The sequence below is a fragment of the Vanessa tameamea genome, chromosome 10 (genome assembly GCF_037043105.1).
Source record: "Vanessa tameamea isolate UH-Manoa-2023 chromosome 10, ilVanTame1 primary haplotype, whole genome shotgun sequence".
NCBI lineage: Eukaryota > Metazoa > Arthropoda > Insecta > Lepidoptera > Nymphalidae > Vanessa > Vanessa tameamea.
The window spans coordinates 8,841,308-8,861,617 of record NC_087318.1 but is presented as its reverse complement, the minus strand read 5'-3'; the positions used below and the strand labels follow the sequence as shown (position 1 = coordinate 8,861,617).

Below are 20,310 nucleotides of genomic sequence, written 5' to 3'. Positions count from 1 at the left end.
CTATTTCAATTAAGAACGTATATAACAATGGAAATGAGATAGATATTAAAATACATAATAATAAAGAGTGATTTATCAATGATTTGGGTCACTCGCTCCGTCGTGACCGTCATTTTCAAGTTACCCTGACATTAAAGACAACGCAGTGTGGTATTGGCAATACTATATAAACTGCAAGAAATAAGCAACACGCATCATTTGGCAACAAGCCTACAGCACCCAGGAGAACAGGAACATGAGAGCAATTGCTTTATTTGGTTTATTGGTGGTGGCAGCGACAGTGCACGCTAAAAATGTTCGACACAGACGGGAAGCTGATCTTGAAGAAGCGGCATCACATCTTTGGGAAAAAGGATCTGGCGGTGAGCACCATGGTGATCATCATACCGAAATAGGTGGATCTGACGAAAAAGGCTATAAGGGCTATCACGCCCAAGATTCCGGTAAAAAAGGACACACCCTTCATAAGGGAAACAAAGGGTATTTCGGAGAAAGTGGAGGTCATAAAAAAAACCACCACCACGACGATGGATACTTTGATGAACATCATAGTGGTGAAAAGGGCGAAAAAGGTCACAGCTTTGAAGAAAAGGGACATTTTCATAAAGGACACTCCACTAAGGGTCACCATGGAATCCATAAATTAGACGAGTTCAAGAAAGACAAACACTTCCATGATAAACATGGTGAATCAGGTTTTGATGAAGGCTACGGTGGCTATGACGAGGAAGGTGGCTACAAGAAGGGAGGCGATTTCCATAAAGGACACAGTGTAGGTGATTTCTATGAAAAAGGATTTGGAGAGAAAGGTCATCACGAAAAAGGAGGTCATCACCACGAAGAAAAAGGTCTTAAAGATGAAGGTGGCAACGACGAATACTGGGGTCAGCAAGCAGAACACGGCAGCAAAGGATCTCATGAGGACCACAAAGGTTGGGGCTGGAAGGGACATTAATGTTTTTTATTAATAGACATTACGTGAAACGAAACGAATAAAAAAAAGCTTTTGTTATTGTTGAATATTTTGTGATATGTAAATAAATAATTATTTTGCTAATTTATTAATATTATAAAATTGTTTTTTTTCACACCTAATATCAGGGCAATGCTTTTATCATTAAAGTCCGTTTTATTAGAAGAAAATAAACGGAAGACATTACAATATGATTTTCAAATAATAACTTTAATGGAGGCACAGCTTGTAAAGATACATAGGTTTATCTAACGTAGAGAATGATATAACTTCTCGTGTGATTAACATGTTTTATTAATAGCGAGAATTCAGAGAAATTTAACTCGATTTTGTTCAGTAAACTACGTAAAATGAAAATGTACTATGTCCTTTGCACATTTCTATCTCATAGGCTGTTGTTAATATCATTACTACTATGCAAAAAAGCCTAAAATTTGATTAATGTACTCATCCTTCAGTTGAATTAATTGATTATTTATGTCACTCTGAAATAGAATAAGCAAATAACGCTAAAAATCAACGCTATTTTTTAAGCATTTTGCAGAATTAAAAAATTAAAAATTATTCATGCAAATTTTAATTTGACAATATTTATTTTAGAATTATACAATTAAATCAATATATGTGAAATAGAACGGACCAGTGATAAGGGATGAGCTTGGAAGGAGTTATTGAAATTAAAATTTGCATATTCTCATCGTCCAATTAGCGAAAAATATATTTATTTACAAACACCATGAAAAAAAATACAGAACTATAACCATATGTCAGATCGTTAATTTTATGTTATAAATACCAGTATTACTATTGAGGACTTCGATACCTTAAAATAGGTACTCACATTAAGACATTTGATATAAAAAGTAATAAGTATTGTATAAGAATATCGAGCTCCATGGCAACGAGTCTAACTTTTTAATTTTTACGATCGATATCTATCAGAAACACCCTCATAATTTGTATTTTAATGTAATATATACAAACAAATGTTTACTTATAAAGATATCACTGAATTATTTGCTATTAATTCTATAAAGTAGAGGTACTGTTGAGTATTTAATAATAATTCTTATCGCGCTTACTCGATACACAGCTCAGTTTAGAAAATCTGAACATCTTAAAATACGACAACACACTTAACAAAAGAGTCAGAAAATATTAACATAACTTGTCTAGCTACGGTACTTGGTTCAGGCAATGAAGAGCAAAATAACAATTTTAACGTAATAAGCCTTTATTTATACATACACTATTAACAATAATAGAAAACAAGTAAACTTAAGTAAGTAAAAGTAAAACAAGTAAAAAAAGTAAGTAAACCAGAAATAACTATAAAAGTGATTAAGACCATATCATATTCAGGTTTTAGTTTGACGAGTACAAAAAAAATTCGGGCATACTCATAAAAGCCACTCAGCGGCTGTTTTACTAAATTCTGATAATATTATTTCTATCCTTCATTTGACCTAAAAAATAAGCAAAAAAAATAATAAGCCTATTGAATAAGTTCACCTTCTGCCTAGTAACAGCTAAATAAAACGAAACTTACGCAGGGACAGTTAATATTATTAAATATTTTGTTCATATGTATAATAATATTTATGTATAATAATACTTGTTTAATTATATGTAATTTTCTATCAACTATTACGTCATCATTTAAAATCATAGGATAGAGGTATATTGATATTTCATAGAAAAATATATTGTAATCAATAAATTTTAGATTAAATAAAATTTAAAACCAGACCACGGAAGTTTGATAAACTACATGAGCTCAAAGTCGAAGGCATTTCTAATAGTCATTAAATAGTTCCACTACCCGTCTACCCATCGCTGCTTTTGCTACCGTCAGATCAGTTATATACCTAAACGATTGTATAGTCATCTGAATTAAAATTATTATAGTTGCCAAAATTATTAATTTATGCGGCAATTGGAAGTCGGCAACTTCCTATATTTATTTACATAAGAACTTTGTTAGTTACACACAAGTAATGTTAAAATAATGGGTAAATAAAAATTGCTTTATTAATTTACTGACAACTTTTTATAAATTTAAGAAAATAAATAAATCATAGAAACACTAATTATTTAATTGAGGTACCTAGGCATCATTTTTCATGTTCGCCGAAAATCGAGGGCTTGCTATTTTTAACCCTGTCTCCCGTAGTATATTACCGTCGTTGTCTAATCATCAGCTAGTGCTATAACTAGCGCTTTATGCTCGCGTACGAGATCGTTTCTGGAAGCGCATGTGGGTCCGAGCCTTTTGCCGTACGTGCGATTCTCGTGAGCGTTAACACGCTTATAATCGTGAGCCACGACTGACTTTTCTGTTCATTAGGCGGTAACAACAACCACATTTTCAGATATAGTGACTCTTTTTTACTCTGCCGGAAGCCTCAAAACACGTTTAATACAACAATAGCAATACAAAAAAAACTGACCGGTTTACACACTTAAAAGATAAATAGTAACAATAAAATCTATCTTTATATTGAAATGGATATCTGACATAAAAATACATATAAAGTCATATTCGCACCAAAATTACAAAGAAAACGTGTGGAAATATGATCCCGTTACAAATGCCAATTAACAGTATTTACTATAGGATACTTGATTACCGATTTTATGAATAAAAACATAACAATATTGACAAGTGAATAGCTGAGTAACCTGGAACTAGAAATCTTAAGTTACTGTTCATTATATTTGCAACCTTGACACTAAAGAAAACGATAAATTTCTTAACCGTGCTTGTTAACTAGTATAAAATATCAGTGTTACTGAAGCAGCTATCATTCAACAACTGCAATTTGTCTAACCAACCATGAGAAGCCTTCTGGTGTTGTGTGGGCTAGTGGCTCTTGTAGCCGCGATCTCCGCTCGGGAGATCCGGGAAAAGAGAGAAGCCGATCTCGAAGTTGCTGCTTCGGGTCATCACTGGGACAAGGGTGGTGGCCATGAACATCATGGACATCATCATCATGAACATGGTGATCACGACCACAAAGGACATAAGGGACATCATGAACACCACCACGGTAAGCATGGCCACCATCATCATAAAGGGCATAAGGGACACCATGGCGAGCACGGTGGCCACAAGAAGCACCACCACCACGATGAAGGCTACCATCATCACCACGGGCATGGAGAAAAAGGAGAACATGGACATGGCCACGAGGAGCACGGTCACTTCCACAAAGGCCACGACACTAAGGGTCACCATGGTATTGAAAAACACGATGAATTCAAAAAGGATAAGCACTTCCATGACCATCACGGGGAAAAGGGTCACCATTCCCACCACGGTGGTCACCATCATGAGGGAGGATACAAAAAGGGAGGTCATTTCCACAAAGGACATAAACACGGTGGCCACCACGAGCACGAACACGGCAAGAAAGGTCATCATGAAAAGGGAGGACACCACCACCACCATAAGGGACACCACGGCGAAGGTGGTCACCATGAGCACTGGGATCACCACCACGATCACGGCAAGAAAGGAGGCCACGAGGACCATAAGCACTGGGGACACAAGTCTGGTCACTGACATGTACAAATTACCAAACAAATTGTTAATTGTTGACTTATTACATATATATTTTTTGTTATGTTTTTACTACGTAAAATAAAATTGTTTTGTACCTAATATAAACTTATTTACTAAATTCTTAAATTAATCTTTATTTTCATGAAAATCAAATGTATTTCAACATTCTAAGCCTCTAATCGGAAACCGCTCAATAGAGCTTCGTGTTTAGAATATATTTATAAAAGAAAATATAACTACAAGTTTAAATTCACGTCAATTCAATCATATAATTGCTAAGACGGAATTTTTTTATTAATAAAATTTTATTTATAAAATAACATCTCTCATCGAAGCGTTTTGAATTTGTGCAAAACAGGGAAATATTATCTAAGGCTAACTATCTAAAATCGAAGCTAGAGGAAAAAACAGTTTTATATTCTATAGTTAGTAATTTTTTTTTTTTATTGAGATGAGATTAATCAATCATTTTTAAAAGTACCTTGGAGTGTTTTCTTATTAATTTTAAGCAGTTTTGTTGGAAAAATGGAAATACTTACGTAGAGAGAGTAACACCCATTATTTATTTATATATATATATATATATAGTTATTATTTATATACTTACTACAGGCAGAAAGGGCACACCATTTCAACATTTAGATTTAAGCGAAGGCATCGTACAACTTCCCATTATGTGGTAATTTTCACGATCATACGGTCGGAAAAATGTGCCGTATATTTATTTTATTTCAAAAAAATAATTGTAGCAGCGTATCAATCAATAATAGTCGCGTAATCTGTCTAAACAACGTTGGTTGTTGCTCGCCTAAACTACAACAGTTATTTTTTTTATATTTTGAATAAATATTGATTACTTGCAATTATTACAAGTCAATTAGGCGATTTTCTCTTTAATTTTAGAACTAATAAACTTTGATGCATTATTATATGTTTGCGAGAAAGCATGAAAAAGTCATGAGGCGTGCGATTAGTCGTGCGACAAATCAGTATAAATATTTCGTTTAGCACGGGGAGAATTTATTGATTACGACTGCACACACACAAAACGGAAAAAGGGTTGCCAGCGTATTTTTGTTGTAATGATTTTGAGAGCACATAATCCTAGACACGGAATGTCTTAAAATGTCCCGTAATTGATAAGAGATCGCTTTCGCTATATTTCGCTAAGCCTTACAAATGTTATGTCTTATTTAATCTAAATGCCCAACGAAATCAACACATTTTCCAACTAAAAATAACACGCGTCACCAGCTGTGTTGTATAGTTTGTTTTTGTTGCTCAATATGGTTGTTCGTAGAGAACTTGGACGAACTAGTACAATACGTTATTATATTCATAGGCGTATCAAATATCATATTCGCCGTAGACCGTAGTGTTCGTAATCACAGTCCATACAAACAACGTGCATGATCCTAAATATAACTGACGTAGTTATACGAGTACGTAGTACTATATCAAACACAACCATCAAACATTTTAACAGCAAACGCTGCGGACATGCATCAATTAAGATATTAATCTTCATAAGATCTCTCTATCTGTTTTATGGAAAATAATATTAATAATTTATATTTATTTAATTCTTTAATAAATAAATTGATGAACCGTTGCAAAGATTACTTTTATTTTTGAATTCTGATTCACATACTATTATGTGAGCGAATATATTATATTATATTATATTTATATTCAGCTTAATGAATAATATAAAATAATAATAATATGTAATTGTAAATAGCGAAAATAAATTAAATATTAGTATCTAGGTTGCTGCTCGAGCCGAAACCTTACAGAATTCATAATAATTAATACTATTATTAACAAAAAAAAGCTAATATATACTAAAAAATAAATTCAAAATTCCAAAAATCACATAACAACTACTGAACGTATTGATACGAATCGTTGACGCTAATCGCCCGTAGATGGTTAAAGGCTAGTTTGTTTCTTTTTAATTCCATTGATTCTTTCGTTATTCTTTCCTATTGATATAATGCCTAGCGGGCAGGTAACAGCTATATAGCTCATAATATCAATTAATTTCTTCATTATACGTCATATTGAAACATGTCTTCTTTGTCAACGAAGATACAATTTGACAGATAAACGTTATTTACTTTACTTGTGGTTTTACCGAAAGTGCAAACAGTGTTTGTATTAGACGAGCCGACTACCCATTGATTGGACCCCCTCTGCGAAATAGCAACTGCATAAGTCCAAAGCCGTATCACATACATCTGAATGGGCGATGGGTAATGGTTACCTAAATATGTTTACTGTTTACTCCTCTCAACACATTATTAAATAATTGCAATATTAAAATAAAAATAATGTGAATATTAAGTAAAAAATTTTGTTATAACCTAGTTTGTTTCTCTGTTATTAGGGCTAGGACGACGCCTACGTATTCTCCGCTAAACGGGATTGGCCTTTCCTCGTCCCAGTCCACCGTCTCTTTGTGGCTCATGAAAGCAAGACCTTTACAGAATAACGGTTTGGAGGGCCTGTGGAGATACACCAACTTCACGAACCATAAGATATCTCTCCACGCTTCTGCTGTTATTATCATATGTTAAAATCTTTTACACTGTTTAAAATAAACTACAAGAATTTATTTATTTGTGAGTTGCAGTACCCTTTAAAAGAATTTTAAATTAGAAATGGACCAATGGAAAACATAGATAATACCAAAACAACTACACGTTTGTCAAAGATCTATTTCATAAGAGCGCTTTTGAACATTTCCACGTACTTCTAATCAATAGAATCGAATTCAATACATAAAATAATTACTACGAATTAATTACATCCAATGCAGTTATATTAAAATTTGTATACATTTTATCTGTAAATATTCTCGTTGAGTTTATTATTCTAGAGAATAGAAATCGCATCATGACAATACTATCAATCGATATACCTACTTTGTAAATATCGAATTTTCTTAAGATATTAAAATTATACATTTTTTGAGTTTTATTTAAAACGCCTACGCAAAAATAGTAAACCGTTTGTCATTAGAATTACAATATATACACACAATATATATTGCTATCTAATGCCACTGCTTGCTGTTGTTATTCCATTTATTTGAAGTCAGCGCTGTATGTAAGGAGAATTTGGCAGATTTTGACTGGGAATTATTTTCTATTAGCTCGAAATGAAAAAAATAAAGTAAATAAATTTCGAACGACGAAACGCCGAAGTTTCGAAATATTCTAAATAACAAATACTAATGTAGATATAATAAAATATATTTATTAAACATAACAGTAATGCCAATTAAATATCTGACCTTGACAGTACGATAGATGCAAACTCTTGCCGTCCATTGCAATCATTGCCCAACGCAGGTACTGAGAAAATTGATTGCCAGCATTTATAAATGGTTGTTGTCGATAATATTCCATAGACACACAGGCGGCAGCAAAGGAAACAATAACAATGAAGGGGGTTCTCTTACTGGGCTGTTTTGCAGCGCTTGTTCTTATTACAAGTGCACGAACCCTTGAGGAAAACGATAAAGCTGATCTTGAATCAGCAGCGACCCATCATCACGAAAAAGGTGGTGGCAAGGAACATCATGGCCATCATCATCATGAGCATGGTGAAAAGGGCCATAAAGGCTACAAAGGGCACCACCATCATGAACATGGCAAAAAGGGACACCATGACCATGGCGGCCACAAAGAACATCATGAAGGTCACGGAGGCCATAAGAAACACCATCACCACGAGGACGGTCACCACCACAAACACCACCACGGCGAAAAAGGTGAAAAGGGACACGGATTTGAAGAAAAGGGACATTACCATAAAGGGCACTCTACCAAAGGACACCACGGTGTTCATAAATTAGATGAGTTTAAGAAGGATAAGCACTTCCATCACAAACATGGAGAATCAGGTTTCGAAGAAGGTCACGGTGGCCACCATCATGAACACGGTCACAAGAAAGGTGGTCACTTCCACAAGGGACACGAGCACCATGGTCATCACGAGCACCACCATGGCAAAAAGGGACATCATGAAAAGGGCGGCCACCATCACGACCATAAGGGCCACCACGATGAAGGTGGCCACCACGAACACCACCACCACCACAGTGGATTCGGCAAGAAAGAAGGTCACGATGATCATAAGCACTGGGGTTTCAAGAAGGGCCATTAAACTTGACCTTTGAGCTGTGACAGTATTTGTTAAAGATATTTTTTATACATTGTTAAAAATTGTCTACATTTCTAAGAAAGCACTTGTAAATAGAACACTCAATTTTTCCTAAAATGGTTTATTTTTAACTTTAATTTTCAGGTCTTAATCATACTATTACGTATTTTTATCCCATTTTTAATATTAATTTAAATTTAAAAATAAGTTTTTTTCATCACACTTTATAATTACTGGTTGGATTAGTTTACCTCTTCTATTTTTCTGTGGGTTTTTTTATCAATATGAAAATTCTAAGAATTAAAAAACTACACTACCGTTCAACGTACATTGTACCGTCGGTACATTGTACCGTTACAATTACACTTTAACTAAAAATATATTCTAAAGGCAAAGTTATACTACTTAGTAAATGTTTCATAGAGCAACTTAAAGTTTTATTGTATAACTTAATATCTAATTCAAATAATAGTACTTATTGTATTTAAAAATGAAAACATATTTTCGCTCGGTGACAGTTGGTCGAACTTTCTTGTGTAACAAAATATTGTCAGTTTTAAATCGCTAATAACAAGTCTAATGAAGCCTTCACAAAGGTTGAATCCACTAGAGGTAGAGCAGTCTGTAGCGTTTGTTTTGCCTGTGATTAAATCTACCTAAGGCTATAGTTCTGTTCACTGGCGAAGGCGCGCCTTTCCATCTTAAATTATCGGCGTTCATTAGTATTAAGTGACGTATCTTAGTGTGTGTGAGATGATTAAAATAAGAGTAGAGTGTAATTTACCGTGGAACGTGATGCCTTCATGAGTGAATTGATCTATAAGTAGATGTGAACGATTGCTTCAAAAGTTATATATTAGTATAACCTATACTGGTTCTAGTGATTCACCCGCGAAACATCGAAACCTGTGAAAGTTATTTTTTTATTTCATTGTAAACTGCAAGTCACTCATCCCCATTTGTCGCCAAAATGATGAAACCATATTTAAATGAAATTTATAATGTTAATTTGTATACATTAGTTCAGTTAGAATTGAAATTTGTCGATATCAATTTACTTTAATTTTGTTTACGTTTTTCATTTTTTTCTTATACAGCTGTAGCATCGCTCTCTAACCGGCCAGTAACTTTTTACCGCTTTATTCTTTGTTAAATTGTAACAGTTTAGTAAATTGCAATCAAGAATTATCTTTATTTTTCCGCACATCTACGGCTGGAGCTTTTCAAGATGAGACCATAACCGATTTTTTATGTGCAGCTATCGTCCTATAATCACTGGGACAAAAATCGGCTTACGCTATTAATATATAAGTTTGTGTAGAGCTTGCAACAGCGCTACTAGAATCCAAAAATATATTTCTAAATATAAGCAAAGACAGATATTAAATTAATAATTCCCAAAAAAATATGATGTTGTAAATTAAGTCTCATTCGGGTCGTAATGTCAAGACATTACAGAAAATTAAAAAAAAAAACAAGAAGGAGAAAGACCGATCAAAAAATCTAATCAGTCCGAGCCCGACAAATGTGAGCGTTTCGTTTTTTGAGAAGTTTAAAAGCTTATTCCACCTCGCTGCTTCAATGTAGTTGAATTTCACTTCCGAAATTAATGACAAACAGGCCAGGGTTTGTACCTGTAATCATCTGTCCCGATTTACGTGTTTTAACCACGAGGCCACGTCATTGTGTGTTGGAAGCAATATAATCTAGTTACGTTAGTAACAATATGGTTAAATGATTTCGTCTATCATACGAAATACAACGTTCACTTTTACACCACCCAATATTTAAATTTTGAAATTCACAATAAGCATTGTTAAATCTAAATTTAATTCTATTCTTCAGTTAATCGCATTTAGTTGTGCGAAATTAGCCTTTTGTTATAATTACTTTGTAAATATAATTCTTAGCAATAGTTAGTTTAATATTATGAATTTTTAGATATTTAATTTGTAAACCACTTAAAATCAGTGATCACTCATGCGTTTAGCTCCACTTTTTTAACCACCAAGTGGACCTTTTATGCCTCCGCGCCTCGGGCTGTGAGAGGCCTCGCCTCATCATCTTAACCGAGCGGAATTGGTCCTTTTCCGCTCCGCCATTATGACGGACTAAATCTAGGCAGTAATAAGCTAGCCGCTATACCAACAAAACATCGAGCACTCATAATATAACATATACAAGTAACTGAGTATTAAAGACAAAGAGGCACAATTAAAAAAGTACCATTTAAACATCTTTTGTACTATCGATTCTTCACTATTAAATATTTATTTCACCGTATAATAATAAAGTATAATATTAACACATATAAATCAAAATGTATAAAACTTTATTTAAAAACAAACATAATTTGTTTCCGTTTCAACGGTTAATATAGTAATACGAAATAGATGATAGTTTAACTAATATTTTTAATTTGTTTTAATTCCACTCCACCAGCTAATTTCCTATAAAATATTAACAATCATACATTCTAGCTTACGCCTTCTAAGTCGTTTAATATTTGTTCTTAAATCCGCTTTGCCGTGTGAGTTATTTCAGGAACTGTTAGTTCCAATTTCACAGCTTGAAAACTTATTCGCATCGCTCCGTCCATTCCACTCGGGCCTTTCTGTTATTTATTTCTAAATAATAGAAATATTAGGTATCGGATACCTGGTCAGGATGAAGTTTCTTCCTCTATATATATTCATTTAATAAATTGATAATAATAATAATTAAGAAATAATAATAACATTGTAATTCATTATAAACATATTTTAAGAGTTATGTTTTAAGCTAAGTTATAGTTAAGTTATGTTTTACTATTAATTATTATATTTAAGAGCCGAGATAGCCCAGTGGTTTAAACGTACATCTTAACCGATGATTGCCGGTTCAAACCCAGGCAAGCGCCACTGACTTTTCATGTGCTCAATTTGTGTTTATAATTCATCTCGTACTCTGCGGTGAAGGAAAACATCGTGAGGAAACATGCATGTGTCTAATTTCAACGTAATTCCGCCACATGTGTATCCACCAACCCGCATTGGAGCAACAAGGTGGAATATGCACGCTATAGCAAAAGTGCGGTAACAGTGGAAATCTTATACCTATTTCAGCGTAGCTTTCAATTAGGCCAAGTCTCTGGAATGTACCGTCGACTCGTGCGACAAGGACCTTCGTTCCAAAAAATAAAGGTTAAGGTTATTTGTAATTTAAATATATCTACATAAATTTCCTTCCTACAATAGTATGAAAGTAGAATAATTAAATATTTTATGTTTAGCGTTTAAAAAGCATATAATTATTACTCGTATATTGTTGTTTAATAGCTTTTAGCGTTGTAGCTAGTTTTATTGTGTTTTTGATTGACTTTTAGTAACTAAATAAATAAATCCAAAGTTGACTAAATATTTTTTTTTATTATGAACACATGAATACACTTTTTATTGCAACTTATCAGATTTTCTACCGCCAAACAGCAGTTCCGTTCCGTTGCGTAGAAATGAATGAAAGGAATTACGAAAGGAGCGAGCAGTGTAACTATAGACACGAGGGGCATAACATCTTAGAACCAAACGTTGGTGGCGCATTGGCAAATTAAGGAAAGGTTAATATCTCTTACAACGCCATTGTCTATGGTCACCACTTACCATCAATTGGCCCGTTTGCTCGTCTGCCTACCTATACCATAAAAAAGATATTATAAATTTAAGGACTAGGAACAAGTTCGTATAAATCTATATCTATACCAATTTTATAAAGAGAGAGCGCGAAATTTATGTTGTTTACGTTCTGGAAAGTAAACTCCACAGCACCTATTTGAAAAACTATTTCACTTGGTGGTAGGGCTTTGTGCAAGCCCGTCTGGGTAGGTACCACCCACTTATCATATATTCGAACGCCAAATAACAGTACTCTGAATTGTTGTGTTCCGGTTAGAAGGGTGGGTGAGCCAGTGTAATCACAGGCACAAGGGACATAACATCTTAGTTCCCGAGGTTGGTGGCGCATAGGTGATGTAAGGAATGGTTAATATTTCTTACAGCGCCTTTGTCTATGGGCCGTGGTGACCACTTACTATCAGGTGGCCCATATGCTCGTCCGGCAAGCAATGCCATAATATATATATATATATATTTGAAAGGTACATAATTCTAGATGGTCATAGGCATAAATTGTGAACATACCAACGTATAGAAAATCCATGCTGATATTCGTCCATTAATTCGTGCATCTTTATTTATTTTAAATGGACCATTTACAATATACATATAATACAATAAAAACATAGACTTCGGAAAATGTACTGATAAGTATATTAATGAAAATATCTTAAAATCTTCAATCGCGTACGCTGCGGAAATAATAAAAGTTACACGAAAATAATATATTATATAGCTGAACTCACGTCTCAAGTCCTCTTTAACATATAATATCAAGTTTCTAAGAATAAGTCACAGTGCACATATTTATCTTTTAAATCTTCAAAAACAACGAATTATTAGCGAAGGTTTTTAATACCCATATGTATGTTTATTATCTTTAATAGAGAACATATTTGTCGCAATATATAATAATAATAATTTATCTCAATATCTTAGGAGTTGCTGTAAAATAAAAACTCTCGACAAAAATAATTATCGCGGTGGTCAGCGATGCGCTGTAAGGGCCAGCCAACGCCGCAGACTCAGTTAACGGAGCGGAGGGTGTCGACGTCATTATATATTTTTGGTACAGATTTTTTTATGTCATCATTATTTTCTCTAATATTCTTCAAACTTAGCTATCAGATAATGTGTTTTGAACCGGGGATTGCTTCTCAAATAAAAATAACTTATATATTGATCTAATAAAAATGCTGAACTAAATTCAAATATATCACAAATGTGAGTTACGATAAGAATAAAATGTAAGAAACTGGATTAGTTATTTATATACATTAAGTACTTTATTTGTTTGATCAACCAAAGTGGTATTAATAATAAATAAATATAAAATGATGCAGTACTAATAACGGAGTCAGAGAGATAACATTGGAACATATCATTGGAGTGCTTATAGATTAAAAATGTATTTATTTCTGTATTTTAGAGTCGCAAAAATTCAACAATATTTCACTGGTTTTAGATGACCATGATAGTCAAATATTACCATCCAATATCCAAGCGTTGAATAATTGATTTTAATCAAAAATTAAGAATGGCAATGCAAATGGCTTTGGCATATCCGCCTCAATTACAACATGTTATGTTTGATTTGAAGTTTCGATGAGTTATACTGTTTCCTCGAGTAAATATTTATGAGGTATTATATTGTTGTTTGTTAAATAATTAGCAATACGTTTTTCATAAGGTTTAGTTTATGTCTTAATATTTAATACTGCAGTAAAGTTTTTTTAATGAGCACATATAACACATTTAAAATGACAACTACTCTGTGGTTGGAGTTGACATTTAGAACATTCGACCACGAAAACCGCAGTATCAACTGTGTAATTTTTGGTATCTACAAATAAATAAGGAAAAACATAGAATGAGCGCCTAACTACTTAATTATATAAACAGATAACTAAGCAGCTCTTAAACGATTATCTACCTGATACCTTTTATTAACCTGACTTCTCTTTATTATAAACATTATTGTGAATTATTTAGAATATTACATGGGACCAAATTCAAAAGAGTTAAAATAGTTAACAGTTTCTACCAAAATATTTATTTTGATCTCTGTTATCTACTATAAAATATCTTTATTTTACCAGGACGAAGTCGGACGGGCAGCTAGTAAAGGGATCAAATGATTTATGATATAAGCTATACTATAGAGCTCGACACACATTACTTCTAGAATGTTAGAATCAAGAATTTACATATTTTTTTTAAATGATTGGTTTTCGTATATTTATTTAATATCACCAAGGAGTTAGTTAAATTTAATTTAAATATAATTGTTCAAAATATGATATGTTAAATAATTACGCTAACTATTATTCGAGTCATTGACTAAATGATATTTGGTTCAAATTGGTAATATTCCGAGTAAAGATATGCCGGGTGGATAACTAATTACCAAACAATTAAATCATCACAAAGTTTCGATAATTGGACTAGTTACACGAGATACATCGGAAAGTTAGTTAGCCTTTGGGATATTCAGCGATGTAATCTATCAATAAGTTAATCTATTGTTTTAAACGTAACATTGTCAAATTAAATAAACTATTACGCGTAACTACTAATCGTTGTTACCACAGATTCTAAATGTTAATTCTTATGAGGAGCAAAGACAATAAATTATTCTTCTTTTTTTAAAAAGGTTCTTATTTGTGTACATTAAATACAACTAGATATTTTTTACATGATATAAATGTACTCGTATATATTCATGGTATTATTTAGTACTTAGGCTTTACTTATAAGATTTAATTTACATTTAATGTTACTTACAAAAGTTTTTAAGATTCTAATAACTAAATGAAGCTTTTTTTTGGTAACCGTTAAAAATAAATTAGGAAATTTTATTAAAAGTGCGTTTGGTTTATCGTAAAAATAAATTATTAACTTTATTACTGTCGAGGTCGGTCGATCCTGTAAATGTCCTCTTCCTTTGGGGAAAAGATTTAACACCACGCTGCTCCAATTTTGCAAGCACATAAAAATTCCAGTGGAGCTAACCTGAATTTAAACCACAATCATCGGTTAAGATGCATACGTTCTAACCACTGGGCCATTTCAGTCCATCATGGTGTATCCATTAAATATTTCTGTTTATAAAGCTGAATCCTATCACCAGCTGGTGTAAAGCTATGTCACCCAAAAATACAAATACGGTTCTGTAAAAATATTTCTGTCAACATTCAAAATATAATTACTACCTTCCGATAATATTTTCCAAAATAATTTCGTAAGCTAATAACATCTAACACTTCGTTTTTAAATCCAGTCTCTCCTTCAGATTTTCGTTCACAACATCGAATCTGTGTAAAAGTTTTGTACAAACTTTGAAGTCGTTAAGAGTTCTGGCTCAATTTTTGTTTACTTATGTAGGTATCTTAATGGTCTATTGATTCCTGAATGTACCAGTCATTGTAATCTCACTATCGCAAAATGTCTGTTTGTAACTCTAATAACAAAATATGTATCTCACAAGTGTCGTAAAAAATTGTGCAATAACTGTTTCACGATGAACATTGTTCTCGAATATTCAGGAAATTACATTTATTAAATATTAAAATGAAATACAATCCAAATAATTATAAGAAAAATCGCCAAACTAAAAAACTCATTATGATGAAAGGTAAATTCCAGCAGCTACCATATTCCAAAAATAACATCCGGGTAACATTCTATATATAATGGGAATGTATCAACTCTTTCATATTTCACGCTGCTCCAAAGCGATACACGATAACATCCGAATACTGGTTTCCTTTCGCTGAAATTGAGATTGATTAAACAAGCACATGAAAAAAGTATTTCTAGTCCGGATTTGAACCCGTTGCTTGGGTATGATGTATAGAGCCATAACGCATTTATATATTTTATTTATTTCAATAAAATAATGTTTAAATACAAATAAATAAGTTAAACAAAATTGTTCAGCATCAGTAAACATGCAATTATCATAAAATTATTTAATAAAGGTCCAGAGTTTTTTTTTATTTTATTTTACAAAATAAAACATAACTGGAACATACTAAGCGATTATGCAATTAGCAAATACATGTCCCATGGCTTTAAATCACATTAGCTTCAAAAGACGAAGGATTTAACGTGACACTAGATGAAGCCATAAATCTAGTGCGAGGTATGTGACATTGCTAAGCCTCATACTCGCTCATTAATTAGTCCAAAGCTTTATCAACAGAACGGATCTTACCAATATTTGAACGTGATAAAAAACCTTTCACCGACCAAGGACGATTAATTGACTGTTTTTTAAAGTAAATCACACATTTAGTACAATTTTCATAAAAAAAATGTATTTGAATAATTAACCTCGTCTCCGTCTGCTCGTTTTCGTCTTTTTTGAACTAAACGTAAAAACGTTGTCGTCTTCGTATCACCGCCAAATAGTGATACTGAGTATTGATCCGGTTTGAAAGGTCAGTAAGCCAGTGATGGTGGCGGCCTAACGATGGAAGCGATGGTAAATATTTCTTACAGTTTTAATATTAATGGACTGTGGTTCAATCATTCAAGCGTCAATAATGCAATGGTTTATGGGCTGCCTAGCGATGTAAAAAGTCGCAGGACCGATACTGACCCCTTGGACTATTGTCGTCCCCACTCCTAAGACAAGTGATAAAGGAAGGGGTAAAAGAAAGGTCAAAAGTGAATTAAAAACAAAAGATTAGACCAGCAGGAAAAAAAAGAAATTCATATAGTTCTAATGGTCATCCTTCAAGTATTGGCATTTATGCATATTTGGTATTTTAAATATTTTACAGTTTGTTTTAGTTACCTTTACAGATCCATGAATAAGTTTCTTGGATCCCAGTACATTGAAGATAAAACCAAATGTTTAACGATTAACACTAATTTAACGCCCATTTAGAAACTTCTGCGTTTTCTTGACCCTTATTTGTGGCCTCTTTCGACCCACTCAAAATTTAACCACTTTCAGAACAAATTAAATTACAGACCTTGACCTAGTGTCTTAAAAAAACAAACATAGTATTTGTAATGCAAAAAAGCTCTGTTAATAATAGGTTAATATTTGTAATATTATATGAGTTCGTTATCCCATTTATTTGGGATCGGCGAAGTGTTGCCTTTCTCTGATGCCGATGCGCTTACGACAAGAACTTCAGTCATACGACTCTTCGACAACCCAGGTTGAGTCTCTATTACATTCTACGGGAAATACGGTGTACGTATAATAAGTACGTTAACTATCATATCTAACAATATATGATTAATTTATTTAAATATCGGTAACAACTATTTCATTTATATACTTATTATGACAGATTGTTATTGAAGTGTTACAACAAATAAGTTTTGTTCTGTCGTCAGTATTATCAATGAGTCAATCAATATAAATTAATAATTGTATTAATTTAAATGATTTTATTGTGACATAATTTTAAATTAATGATCTGCGAGAGAACTATTTATCTGGTATCGAAATATTTTTAAATTACTAGGAAAAGTATTTTATACCAACTGCTTTCAGCGATTGCTTGATGTAATTAATTTTTGCTCAACCTTATCTTAACAATACAAGAACTTATTTATTGCAATAAACTAGGATATTATACTAGAAAATAAAACAATTAGCCGTTGAATTGAATTTAGTTTGGGTCGGAGTAAATTTTAAATTATTCTTCATAGTTTTAATTAGATTTGCGCAATGTTTTTTTTTATGTCAATGCAAGGTAAAGAATTATTAAATTATTGTTTAACGAACTCTTCTATCATTTTAAATACATAAAAAATAACAATAAAATAATATCACAAGTGGTTATTTAAATACATTTTTATATATTTATTTTTAAATACTTAATATTAATGTAACATTTATTCCTAACAAAGGTACAAAAACATGAACTTTTGATATGATTCCATTTTTTTAATAAACTTACTATTAATAATAAATAAATAGCTAGCCAGACAATGGGCAAGTAAGATCATTATCCAAGTCAATTGAAGCTGATTTAAGTGTAACTTTCTGAAAACCTCATTATATTTAATGACCTTTTTTATAACCATGTTTCTTGTGATGTTCATGTCCACCTTTCTTGGCATGGTCGTGATGATGATGATGGTGTTCATCGTGACCATCGGAAGTCTTGTGTCCTTTGTGCTCATGATGATGTCCACCCTTCTCATGATGACCCTTTTCGCCGTGTTCATGTTCATGATGCCCGCCGTGATGGTGACCTTTCTTGAAATGCCCGCCTTTTTTATGACCATGTTCTTCGTGATAACCTCCATGTTTCTCCTCGTGGCCAGAATCACCGTCCTCATCAAAGAAGTGTTTATCTTTCTTAAACTCATCAAGTTTGTGTATTTCGTGGTGTCCCTTTGTCGAATGTCCTTTATTATAATGTCCTTTTTCCTCGTATTTATGCCCTTTTTCTCCTTTAGCCCCTTTATGATGCTCGTCATAATGACCATCCTCGTGATGATGTTCTTTTTTATGAGCACCATGATCATCGTACTCACCTTTGTGGTGTTCCTTATCATGGTGACCTTTTTTTCCTTCTTCGTGATGATGATGACCTTTATAACCTTTATGACCTTTTTCTCCATGTTCATCATGGTGATGTGCATTATGGCTTTTTCCGCCGCCCTTTTTAAATTCATGATTTTTGCTTTCTTCCTTTTTATGTTCCGTCGCCGCATCTGCTTGATCAGCTAATTCTTCTTTCTCCTGAAGTTGTTCATTTTTTTTCGAAGGAATTCGACGCGCTTCTGCCACGACAACTATCACAATTAAACCTAACAAAAATACTAACCTCATGCTGAGATTTTATTGAGAGGGCCTCGTGCTGTTCACTTATTATTTAAAATTGGCGATATTATTGATAGCGCAGCAGTTTTATATAAGGAATTGTGTAACCCTTGTCAAATGACGCGTCGCGAGACAATCTCAATGGTTTTGTTGCAAGAATACTAACCGATTCCTTGTGAGAAGCTTGTATACGACAAATATATATTTATAATATACTAATATTAATTTATGAGACCGCTATCATTATAAGTTTATTAAGTGATAACATTTTCAATATTCCCAATATTTTTTTTTAAATACTAAAAAACAAGGAAATCATGAAATTTAACAAAAAAATAACTTATAGTTAGGTAAATTTCGTTATTTATAAATAAAAAAAAAACATAATGTTGTAACTTATTGTTAGACAATATTATAAAATACATGAATGTTACATTATACACAATTTTACAAAGACTGTCAACTCCTCATTACTTAAGAAAGTTTTGCTTTAGTTTTTCAATATGCTTGTATTGCATTTATATATTATTGAATATATTAAACTATTTTTTTATATATGTTTCCAATATGACAAAATTAAAAAAATGATTAAGTGTAACGTAACTTAATATATTATTTATAATATGTTATAGTATATAATTTTAAAGTAAATACATACCACAATATTTAGAAAGTCTGCAGTTTTTTTTTTTTAATTCATTGTCAGTGGTATCTGTGTCAGGATCGAACGTGTGACTTTTACATTGTTATAGGCCTGTAACTGAGCTTATGAGGTTTCTTTTACATTACATTAGCATCCTGTAAATTTCCCACTGCTGGGCTAAGGCCCAGCTTCTCCCTTTGAGGAGAAGGTTTGGAGCATATTCCACCACGCTGCTCCAATGCGAGTTAGTGAAATACACATGTGGCAGAATTTCGTTAAAATTAGACACATGCAGATTTCCTTACGATGTTTTCCTTCACCGCCGAGCACGAGATGAATTATAAACACAAATTAAGCACATGAAAATTCAGTAATGCCAGCCTTAGTTTGAACCCGAACTCATCGGTTAAGATGCACGCGTTTTAACCACTTGGCCATCTCGGCTCTTATGAGGTTTCGTAGTCTGTCAAAAATATTCAATTATTTTTTAATTGCAGTATTGTAATTTTTTTT

The 20,310-nt window shown here is 32.8% G+C and overlaps 4 protein-coding genes across 4 annotated transcripts; 3 read left to right on the top strand and 1 right to left on the bottom strand.

Annotated features, from left to right (window-relative positions):
• Positions 1-210: 210 nt before the first annotated feature.
• On the top strand, positions 211-1,075 carry LOC113404492 (histidine-rich glycoprotein-like). Its single transcript, XM_026645409.2, has one exon. The coding sequence runs from the start codon at positions 236-238 to the stop codon at positions 953-955; it is 720 nt and encodes a 239-aa protein (XP_026501194.2). The 5' UTR covers positions 211-235; the 3' UTR covers positions 956-1,075.
• Positions 1,076-3,809: 2,734 nt separating this feature from the next.
• On the top strand, positions 3,810-4,538 carry LOC113404476 (histidine-rich glycoprotein-like). Its single transcript, XM_026645383.2, has one exon. It carries the CDS (start codon positions 3,810-3,812, stop codon positions 4,536-4,538), a length of 729 nt encoding a protein of 242 aa, XP_026501168.1.
• Positions 4,539-7,985: 3,447 nt separating this feature from the next.
• Positions 7,986-8,711, top strand: LOC113404485 (histidine-rich glycoprotein-like). Its single transcript, XM_026645396.1, has one exon. It carries the CDS (start codon positions 7,986-7,988, stop codon positions 8,709-8,711), a length of 726 nt encoding a protein of 241 aa, XP_026501181.1.
• Positions 8,712-18,386: 9,675 nt separating this feature from the next.
• Positions 18,387-19,163, bottom strand: LOC113398337 (histidine-rich glycoprotein-like). The gene has a single exon (XM_026637080.2). It carries the CDS (start codon positions 19,161-19,163, stop codon positions 18,387-18,389), a length of 777 nt encoding a protein of 258 aa, XP_026492865.2.
• Positions 19,164-20,310: the final 1,147 nt, after the last annotated feature.

Bases quoted from the DNA above. Each gene is read 5' to 3' on its own strand.
- LOC113404492 (XM_026645409.2), top strand. From the start codon at position 236: ATGAGAGCAATTGCTTTATTTGGTTTATTGGTGGTGGCAGCGACAGTG.
- LOC113404476 (XM_026645383.2), top strand. From the start codon at position 3,810: ATGAGAAGCCTTCTGGTGTTGTGTGGGCTAGTGGCTCTTGTAGCCGCG.
- LOC113404485 (XM_026645396.1), top strand. From the start codon at position 7,986: ATGAAGGGGGTTCTCTTACTGGGCTGTTTTGCAGCGCTTGTTCTTATT.
- LOC113398337 (XM_026637080.2), bottom strand. From the start codon at position 19,163: ATGAGGTTAGTATTTTTGTTAGGTTTAATTGTGATAGTTGTCGTGGCA.